Raw genomic sequence first — 11,607 nt, forward strand, 5'->3', positions numbered from 1 at the left:
CTCATTGGTCCCGGTTGGTGACTTGAGCCGGGACTAAAGGGGAGCCTTTGGTCCCGGTTCAAGACAGCAACCGTGACCAATGATGGTGGGCCAGGAGCGAGGCCCATTGGTCATGGTTCATCCCACCAACCGGGACCAAAAGGTCCAGATGAACCAGGACCAATGGCCCACGTGGCCCGGCCGGCCCCCTGGGCTCACGAACCGGGACCAATGTCCATCTTAGTCCCGGTTCTAGACTGAACCGGGACTAATGGGCTGATGCGGCCTGGACCATAGCCCTGTTTTCTACTAGTGGTAAGTTCTCGGCAGGGCATCACCGACATGCTCGTCGTCCGCTGCCGCCTCCCACATCGACCTCGTGGTGGCGCCCGGTCAGGCTCCTATCTGAATCTTCAGGTAAGTTTCTTTTCTGCACCCAAGCGGAAGTGTTCGGTTCTTCAGTAATCCGACGGCCTACCTTGCTTAGCATCTACGGCCGTGATGGCTACTTACGTGGCGTTACCGTTCTACTGCACTTACTTTGATTTCACCGTGCTCCGGTTATGTATATTACTCCCTCCGTTCCTATCTTTTAAACAATTACAATATGAACTACGTACATATTTTAGAGCATTTCTAATGGATCCATTTTACTCCTCTAACCGGCACCTAGTCGATCCCTTATCCGTTGTAATGGAGTAAAAAATTTACTCTCCAAAATTCTCCCTATATTTACTTCGCCGTGCGGCGCCTGAGTAAAAGCCACGCCTCTTCTTCACTACCTCTCCCTCCCCACCCGCTTCGCATCTGTGTCAGCGTCACCCTCCGACCCCCCGCTGGCACCCGCTCGCCGCCGTCGCCCCTCCATAGGCTCCGCCGCTGTCCTCTACCACTTCGATTTGTGCCTCCTCCTCCTGTCGACGGTGAAGAACCGGTGCATCAGCGGCTAATCCAGCGGCCACCAGATTTGGAGTTTCCGGCCGCCAACGGCTGCGCCTTGCCATGGATTGGCCGGGAAGCAGACCGCACAGTCACGTGTTGGAAATATGCCCTAGAGGATATAATATAGATTTGATGAGTTGTAGGGGCGGACCCACTTCCACTGATTTCTTGCGGGAAGGTTCTATAAGGGAAGACGAATCCGAGCTGTGACCTGGTAACCTTGATTTCTTTCTATTGTATTAGTATTTTTTCATATTCATAATCAAGTGTTTATATTGCATGCTATAACTGCTATGATCCTGTAATATGCGATTTAGTGAAAAACTCATATGCATGTGTGAAGTGATAAATGGATAAAATAAACATTCCTAGTCTCGCCTCTAAGACTAGCTCAAGTGTTATTGGTGATCACGTTTTCGGATCTTAGGATATCGTTAGTTAAGTGTAACGATAGTCCTAAAACAAACAATAAGATTATGACATTGAAAGAATGATTATATTGAATCGACCCAAACTTGTTTGTTATGAATTGAGATAATATCGTCTGTAATCAATTGTAATAACACGGAGTGTTAACATGTGTGTTTGCTAATTAGACCATGCGAGTATCGTGGTCACTTCTTTTCATACAGTGGGCTTTGGGGTTGCTCAAACGTCACCTGTAACACAGTGATCATAACGATAACTTACCGGTTCATCGAAAAGTTTGACAAGTGGCCGGATAGCTAGAGAGTGGGATTTGCTCCTCCGACGATGGAGAGATATTCTTAAATCCCTCTCGATGTGACGACATCCATCATTGTTTTGCCAGACACATGTGACTATGTCACATGAATGGCGGAACACAATAATGAGAAAGAATAACAAAACCGGTAGCGAGGATTTTAGTACAGTGAGTATAGCGATGACTTAGGAGGATACCGATGCATCCTGGGTTTTGTGAAGTATCACGGAGCAAAGGGAACATCACATGACAACCATAGGTTCACTCAAATATCGTTCGTGTGCTGATAGGGATCGATATCGACGTCCACGGTCCCGCTGTCGATCATTGAACAAACGGTTTCATTCATGTCTAAGAGTTACCGAAGCTACGGGGTCACTAGCTTAAGGAAATCACTATCTGCTGAGTGTTAGTACGTAGTATGGGAGTGATGAGAATATATTTATGAAATTGTTTCATTAATATTCAAAATAGTTCCGAGTGGATTCCGCAGCGCTTCGGGGTCACTGGAAGGGTTTCGGCGAATATCAGGTAATACCTGGTATTACTGATAAATATATATATATATATATTTATAATGGTTTGGAAGTATTTAGAACTAAACACTCTATATACCTACCATTCAACTCATTTTATATACAAGTTATTTTTGGGGCTTTTGTTCAACCAATCACTCATACAGTAAGCCAAAGCAGAGTTTTCATTTGTTTTCCAAGTCACCAAGACGCTATAACGAACAATCCGTCAGAACTCACCTCTATGGCTCGAACTCAGCAAGACACAAGAACACCTAATGGGTATCTAGTGAAAGTAAGCTAAGAGCAAATATAATAGAATGACGTAGGCAGACTGTAAGCGTTTAAATATTATAATTTGGATGAGTTGAAGGAGAGAGAGGAGGAGAGAGAAGGAAAGCTGCCTAGTGATTAACAGCTGGCTGCAGCACGCGTTCCTAAACATGTTATGAGAGAGTGAGGTGAGCCATGTATCAAAAAAGTAGTACATATTTATATGCAACTATTATACTTGCTGGCTATAAGCTTGATTATATGTGACAAGACCATACAGCCAGCAGCTGGCTATACTATTAACCATGCTCTAAACAGGATTCGACACACTGCAACTTTCAGCGGATACAACGTCGACCTACAGGTAACGGACTGTATGACAGGTGCACCAACGGAACAGCTGCATGGGAAACCAAAAAAATGCTTTATTTCTAATGACCTTCTTAACAGTACTCTCATATCAAGTTTTTCTCAGATTGTGATACTTTTTCCACGACCTGGAACTCCACTGATGCTTCAAAAGAATGTGCAAGCTCTCTTCACAAAATTCAGATTTCTGTGCATAAGAGTGCAAAAATTAAAAGAGTCTGCACATTTGCTTTCCATGGATAGACCATTGCCATCACTGAGATGACCTTTCTTCTCGATTAACTTCACATGATATATTTCTCTGTTTTGTTGCATAATGTGCTTTCATGTCAGCCAGAAAGCACCTTCTACTGACCTGTTTACTATCCCCTTTTTACATATATATCATTGTTTTAAATAGCCCGCTATAGCTCCGCTATAGCACGCTATAGCATTTACAAAAGGTCTTGCGCTAAGAGACATTGATCCAAACAAATGAATAAACATTTTAAATAGCGCGCTATAGCACGCTATAGCGTTTACAAGAGGTTCACCGCTAAGAGGCTTAGCGCGCTATTTAAAACTATGATATATATGCGTATTATTTCGTCACTCTTTTTTGGCTAAGTTTCTTGAAATTTATTCTAACATATTGTTGAGTTGCCTGTGATCATCAACATGTAAATGCTGACGGTAGCACATTCTTTGTTATATTTAACATTATTTTTCTACATGTTTTCTGCAGAGTCCAGGCTCAAGAACGTTTTCAAACTCAGCATTTAAATCTGTGAGTAAGTTGATAACCCAATTCAAGAAATCGGTGATTCACATAAGTGGTTCTTCAGTTGATTGGTTTTCCTAGGAAAAAAACTGAATCATAACTGAAAAGAAAGATAAAGCGTCTCTGTAATGTGCCATTTTCAATTTCAGTTTTGTCTATATTTAGGCGCTGCACTGTTTTTTATTAATGATAAATTTTTGCAAAAGTTCATGTCTTCGGGTGTATGTTTTTCTAGGATGGCACAATGGAATGAACAATACCCAAAAGAAGAACACGCACCTTTGATAACAGGGTTCATGAAGGAGCGTTTTATATGATTGGTTCTTTCGAAATTTGCAGAGCCAGAGGGGAATACAAGGCACTAGCTCATCTATCTAGAATAATTTTCACTCGAAGAACAGCCATGGATCCATTCGTTCCTCAACCGTAAAACATTCCTAAGTTTGGATAGATGAGCTAGAAAAATGGATTGGTTTAAAAACTTCGATTTCAGGTCAGGTTATTATAAATACTGTTTCCATTGCAGTCTTATTTACAATGCACAGATTGTTGATTTAGGATATAATTTGCAAGTTTGCAGGATTATGGCATTTGCGTCTTCCTGTTACTCATGCGACAAGCGGTCATTAAGCATTTCTTTCTCATACTATGACTTCTAAGAAATGGGGAAGATGATACTACTTTGTAATGTGCCAGACAAATAACTTTACATGAAGAGTCCTATGATGTGAGGACAAGATAATCGTGCTCTCTATCAAATCCAATGAGAGAAATTAGATGAGAGCCTCTAATTTTTATATGAGTTCTCTCTGACTATGGTAACATTAACTTTAGTAATAGGTAATACTAGAGTTACTGGTAGGTGAAGGATAGTAAGGAAAAAATAAATTGGATAAATCAAGACTGATAAAACGTTGGGAAGCCATATCTTGGCCATCAGACCACATTGCATTTTGCTTCAAATCTATTAGTAGTGTATGTAGTATATCTGGATCGTTCATGTCTTCAGTGGCAATCATTGTAGATTGCATTTATTTTTTTCAAAAGCCGCTTATGTGTACTTTACTTTGTGCTTCAGAAACAGCTATGCATATCAAGGGTTTTGTTCAGTGAAATCTGAGGAACAACATCAAAGGACCTCCACACGACCAACTCGACCAAAATACCACTGCCATCCGTTCTTTTACTTAAAACTAGAAAACATCCTATATGCGTGCACAGGCTCCAACATTTGCGCGGCGTGCGGCCGCGCCTACTGCCTGCTAGTATATATAAGACAGGCTAACCTACATGGTTAGGACATCTAAATCTTACTACTATTAGGTGACTGTCAACGTGTACAAGCCGGACAAAATCAAGACCATCACATCGTACATCTGAGGAATTCATCATCAAACTAACATGTTTCACGTTGTAAATAAGAAAGCACTCATAGTATCCATAAGTATATCAAAGAGGTTCCTCATTACAATGCCAAGTTTGCTGAAAAATATAAAATCTGAGAGTATATCTAACAGGTCAAACACATAGCACAATGAACAAACAGGTAATCAAGCGAGTAATTTATCTTACTCCATTAGGAAATCAACGAACCGAGAATACTATGGAATTTTCTTCTTCTCCTTCCTGAATTTCTTGCACTGTTTCTCGTATTTCACAAAATCCAGTGTATTGATAAGATCCTGTCGATTTTTTATGTGAGCTTTCTTGAGCCTTTCGTCCCCTCTAGTCCATTTTGGATTTTCCTTGCTTGTATCGTCCCCACGACAGAATAATATAGACATATCCTGCCACCCAAAGACCATGTTGGATTGCTCCGGTGTTAGGGTCACTGGGTGCAACCAACTTAGCTTGATTTGATTGCGGATGGGCTTAAATCGTAGCGCCTCTGGGATCATAAGAGTGTAGACAAGCAAGGCTCTCTTAGCAAGTTCCGGCTCCTTTATAGTAACCCCGTACTCCACAAGAATATCTGCTGCATATTTCGCCGCTGTCCTTCCTAAAAGCACTTTTCCGAGAAATAGACTAAGATCAACATTTCTGTCTTCTCGACCTGTGAGATCATGATATTTGCTTGTGAAACCCAACGGGGTGCAGCCCTGTGGGAACATTTCTTCTGCATCATCCGTGCAGTATAGCGTTCCATATCCATTCATAAATCCAACGAGGTATATATTATCTGATCTGAAATACATGAGGGCACTGCGTCCAATATCTTCATCTTTCACCTCGACACTGATCCACCAAGCTGGTGGTCCTGGCTGCTTCTCTTGAGGAAGAAAATATTTATCGTACTCATCAGGTTCTGTGTTTGCTTCTAGCAACGTGTGCATAACATTGAGAAATGGGTCGTATGAATCCACTACATCGCCGAAAACTGTGGCCACGACAGGTGGAATATCTTCAGGAGCAGACCGCACATGTGTGGAAGACGCGAGCACAACAGCAACAGCAATCAGAATGCGTACATCCTTGCCCAAGCATCTAGAGATCACCGGCTTGATGTTCATCGTTGTAGATATCAACCATACAATTATCCCAGCTGCATACATACATATAGAAAGGATTCAATGATCTTTCTTGTTCTTAAAAAACAATCAGGATGCATCTGTGGATTTCGGCCGCAAAATGTGGATTTCGGCCGAATTTCGGCCATCTCGGCCTGAGGCGAAAAGTATATTTAGGCCGAAATTGCTCAAATTTGGGAAATTTTGGTCAAATTTTGATCAAATTTCAGCCGAAAATTTTGAAAATGGCCGAAATTCGGCCATCTCGGCCTAGGGCGAAAAAAAGCTCAAACCGAAAATCAAAACACAGGGATGCATATAGTGCAATAAAACGAACAAGTATAGGCGGCCTACAGCAACATAGCCAAAAACAATCAGAGATAGTGGCTAATTCTGTACACCAAATGCTACTTCCTCTGTTCAACAATATAAGGCATCTTAGCAAGCTAGTTTAGCCACTAGGTACTTCTGACGCAGTTGACAACAGCTAAAGGAGGACACAGAGTGAAACTCTACCATTAATCTAAAGGATCAGAATTCCAAGAGAAAGAATGTACCTGCAAAGGTAGTTATTAGAACTTCAATAAGCACATTGGGCTCTGTCTCTGAGTAATTAACATAGTCACTGCTCCCCGAGTTGAATTCCTCCAATGGAATGAACTCAAAATAATCCGTGTGATTAAGAAGAGCATATGTCACATTTTGGCCCATCATATGTCGCAAGATACCAGCAATAGGCCCTGAATTGTTCCTGTCCATGGATCCTGGCGTTGTGAGAGAAGCAAACTTAGGTCTCTCAACAGATTCATCCTTAAAGAACTCCGGTATCCCCTGCTTTGTAGCAGAACTGCATACAAGGAACGAAAAACAGGTTACACACATCTATTTTTCATTCATAGAAGGGCAAAACAACACATTTCGATTGGATGCAACGATTACCTAGGGAATTGTGAGGCCATGGGCTTCGACTCCATGATATTCTTCATTTGCACTTGTTTGTCACCTAGTTTTGAAGAATAAATTAGGGAAAATATCCATGAATCAAGGAGGAGGACTCAGACAGAGAGAAGCATTACCCCTGTCAACATCTGAGCGGACCACATCGGCAACGGTCTGGACTCTGCTTTTGCTACATTGGGCCGTGCCATTCCTTCCCATGGCCAGCTCTTCCTTGTCCATCGGGATGATACGTTGAAGTAGCTTCTGGAGACATAAATTATGATTATGCGTACTAGCTATGTGTGATAATTTTATAAATTCAATCACATTCAAGAAGATTTCGATTGGTCTCAACAGTAGATACAACCTAAGGAAACGAAAACTTTGCCAATTTGGTTATCATTCTACAAAAGGAACTGGTATTTTGGACCTACCATAGAAAGAGGATAATTAGTTCATGAAGATGTATGAATTGCACGATGTATTGATTCGGTGCAATGTGCATGGTATATATAAGTACAAGGTGAGGCCTCTACCTCAATCTATACAACGAACTAGAGAGGTGGGCCTAGTTAATATACATGCACAAATAACATACTCAACAGTTCACTCTTCACGACCTATTCCTAATAAAAGGATATTCTGTTTGGCAAACCCAACAACTCTTTTGTTACCATAAGATCATAGGTCGAAGTCTAATTATGTTTATCTTACCAAACTCCAAACTAATGCACGGTCGAGCAGAATGAAAAGACTTACATCGCTCCGTTGGACGATGATCGGCCGGTGCCAAACCGGCAAGTTACGCTCCACCGGAGGGATCAGCGCTGATGTTGATAGGCCCGACATCGTTCGGCTACTGCCGCTGAGGAGCACGACCACTGGGAAGAAAACCAGTGCCATGAACGCCTTCCCACGATGCTTCTGTTTCCATAGCTGTGGCCTCCTCTCCAACATGGCCTGAGATTAAGAAATGCAAGTAATCAGCGTCCAAATATGATCAGCTCCCTACCTGGCTACTTGTGTCCAACCATACAGCCGCAGGGCAGGGGAGCCGGCGGCAGAGCAGGGGAGCCGGCGGCAAAGCAGTGGATACACACACAGCAGAAGGAGGTAGTATTCATGCTTCATGGAAGGGCAGGGCAATATCTCATGAACGGTAGATGCTTCATGCATGGGACGACTTGATCCAACGCTGGCACAAGGGCATGATGCGTACCAGAAACATGTGATCTGAGAAAGAGAGGCGGGACTGCCATGAGCTGCTCTGGCCACACCGGCATGAGATCCTCTCGGGTTAACAAAAAACTAGTAGCACAAGAGAACTCAGCGGTAAACCTTAAACACTTGAATTCTGCAATAAATCATTGTGTGCATCGATTGATGCAGTGGCTGGGATAATCCCTTGCGAGAGAAATTTTCAATCTATTCATCAATCAGGGCAGTACAGAGAAAACAAGAGGTAATAAAAATTACAGCCAGGTCTATGGACCACCTAGCGACGACTACAAGCACTGAAGCGAGCCGAAGGCGCGCCGCCGTCATCACCCCTCCATCACCGGAGCTGAGCAAACCTTGTTGTCAGTTGTTAGACGTAGTATCAGGATAGAAAATAAATGTCAGTTTTGAAAACAATGACAGGAGGTTTTGGAATAGCGACGGTTTTAGAGACACGGTAAAATACCACCAGACAATCAGAGACTTTAAGTTAGATTTCTCTGCCATTAGTGAAACTGGAAGGTCTAATCTTTTGGCCCGTTTTGAAATTTTTATGTGGAGGGTTAGACTTTGATTGGTACTACCCACTACCACAAGGGAGGTCGGGTGGTATTCTTGTGGGCATAAATCTGACGAGTCTTTCAGTTAAAAATGTTCTAAATTGGCGGTCGTTGTGTCAAATTTCATCTTTGGTCTAAATTGGATGGTCTTTAGTCCCAGTGTACGGGGCGGCCCAAGATGCCCAAAAACAAGAGTGTCTGCTGTACGTATTTGCAACACTACGGAGTCAACGTATTTCCGGATGGCAAAAGATATACCGACGACTTTTTATCGAGGAGACTGCATAACTAGAGCTACGCTGACGTTGTTATATTATGCTGACGGCTTTAATGGTGGCCGTTGGCAAGTGTTTTGCTCTATTATTTTTCATTTAAAATCCTTTTCTGTTTTTTAAGAATCTTTTGAAAAATTGACTTTTATTAATTCAAATCTAACATATCTTAACTTAACCATATACAAATTATATATCAATTTGAGGTAGAATTTTTCAGTGATTATGAATATACACTTTGTTTCTATTTTTTAATACGTTAAAAATGCAACCACATGTACTTTTGTCAAAATCATAAGTAATTTATACTTGCATTGATTTTAGCCAATTTTATATGTTTTTAGATCAGAATCTTGGAAGGATTCTGTTGGTATACTATGTTTTCAAATTTGAACAAACTAAAATCAAGTTTGCTTCAAATTTGTAGAAAACCCCCTCTTATTTTGACTTTTTGTATATTTTTAATTCCTTGGCAAATCTATAATAAGTAAATGCCTTTTTTTCTCCCGAGGTTGTCTGAATTATTTAAAATGAAGTATTAGCTAACAATTGAGGAGGTCTTATCAATGAAATTTCCATTTACACGGGATCTAGGCATAATTCCCAACCCATTCCATATAAAATTGTTTTCATTCCTTCACAAAATAATATAGAAACAAACACATTCGATTCTTATAATGATGACCTGCCCCAACATAACCAAGAGGAAAATTCCATCTGTCACCCACCTTCTGAAACTGGTCAAAGGTGTAGACCACACGGGGCCCATGGGCTAGGTTGTCGCACAGAACAAGGCTTCTTGCCATGGCATATGTGCATAAGTGTGGTTCGAGGTGAAAATATCCAATACACATGTACCGAATGTGAGCACTTTTAGACCCAAGCTAGCGCTTCCACTACGGAATGTCCTACACTTAGAGCGGGAAACTCCCACTTCAAGTGAACCGGAGGGAATCTTGTGATAACATGGGTTCAAACTTGGTTTTCCATTCCTATGGCCTAACCCTACACAACCAATTAGGAAACTTCATTAGTGAAATGTCATTCGACGCCGGATAAAGGGCTAGATGACACCGGTCAAACGGGTCAGGGTTAGGTTGTTGTGTGGTCTTCGGAGGTTCGGGATCCTACCCAACTTGCCTTGTGTCCTAACATATGTATACAAGCATGGTTGGATGTTGAAATAGCCAATACCCCAGCTACGAGTGTGACCCGCTTCTCGGACGACACTAACACCACACTTAGAGCGGAAACTGCCACCATGGGTAACCCTCAGGGAATCTTCTGATAACTTGGGCTCAAACTTTGTTTTCCATGTACCTATGGCCTAACCTAGCACAACCAAGTGGAAAAGTACATTGGTAAAATTTCATTCGACGCTAGTCAACGGGATAGATTAGCTGGTCAAACAGGTGAGGGTTAGGTCGCTCTAGGGCCTTCAGAAGGAAGGAATCCCACCAAAACTTGCACTATGTCCTACCAAATGTATATGGTTGTGGTGGTATGTTAAATATATAATACCCAGCTCCCGAATGTGACCCGCTTCACAGACGATACTAAGAGCGAAGGAACGTTCAACACATAGAGGGGGAAACTGCCACCACGGTAACCCGGAGGGAATCTTGTCATAAGTGAGGCTCCAACTTGGTTTTATAAAGTTCCTATGGCCTAAACTAGAAAAACCAAGTGAAAAGTGTGTTGGTCAAATGTCGTTCTACGTTGGTCAGAGGGGTAGATTAGCCGATCAAACAGGCCAGGGTTAGGCTGCTTCGGGGTCTTCGGAGGGAAGGAATTCCATCAAAACTTGCATTTTGTCCGAGTAAATGTATATAGTTGTGGTGGGATATTTAAATATCCAATACGCAGCTCCCAAGTGAAACCCGCTTCATAGACGACACTAACAAAGAAGGAACGTTCGACGCTTAGAGGGGGAAATTGCCACCAGGAGTAACCCAGAGGGAATCTTGTGATAAGTTGGGCTCATACTTGGTTTTCCAATGTTCCTATAGCCTAACCTAGCACAACCAAGTGGAAAAGTATATTGGTCAAATGTTGCTTGGCGCTGGTGAAAGGGGTAGATGAGCCGGTCAAATAGGTCACCGGCTTCATCTCAGACTCCGCCGCCACCCCGCCTCTGTTGGGGAACGTAGTATTTCAAAAATTTTGCCTACGATCACGCAAGATCTATCTAGGAGAAGCATAACAACGAGCGGGGAGAGTGTGTCCATATACCCTCATAGACCGAAAGCGAAAGCGTTTAGTAACGCGGTTGATGTAGTTGAACGTCTTCGCGATCCAACCGATCCAAGTACCGAACGCACGGCACCTCCACGATCTGCACACGTTCAGCTCAGTGACATTCCTCGAACTCTTGATCCAGTTGAGGCCGAGGGAGAGTTTCGTCAGCACGACGCCGTGGTGACGATGATGATGAAGCAACTGACGCAGGGCTTTGCCTAAGCACTACTACAATATGGCCGAGGTGGAAAACTGTGGAGGGGGCACTGCACACGGCTAAAGATCAACTTGTGTGTCTATGGGGGGGCCCC

General features: G+C 42.5%; 1 protein-coding gene across 1 annotated transcript; it reads right to left on the minus strand.

The window, feature by feature from the left end:
- Positions 1–4,974: 4,974 nt before the first annotated feature.
- On the minus strand, positions 4,975–8,126 carry LOC125532382. The gene is made up of 6 exons (XM_048696453.1): positions 8,040–8,126; positions 7,768–7,968; positions 7,146–7,272; positions 7,009–7,072; positions 6,627–6,916; positions 4,975–6,104 (listed from the first exon to the last, which is right to left on the minus strand). The coding sequence occupies exons 1-6, from the start codon at positions 8,040–8,042 to the stop codon at positions 5,164–5,166; spliced, it is 1,626 nt and encodes a 541-aa protein (XP_048552410.1). The 5' UTR covers positions 8,043–8,126; the 3' UTR covers positions 4,975–5,163.
- Between the last annotated feature and the right edge of the window lie 3,481 nt (positions 8,127–11,607).

This window comes from Triticum urartu, unplaced genomic scaffold, assembly GCF_003073215.2.
Source record: "Triticum urartu cultivar G1812 unplaced genomic scaffold, Tu2.1 TuUngrouped_contig_9766, whole genome shotgun sequence".
NCBI classification, from domain to species: domain Eukaryota; kingdom Viridiplantae; phylum Streptophyta; class Magnoliopsida; order Poales; family Poaceae; genus Triticum; species Triticum urartu.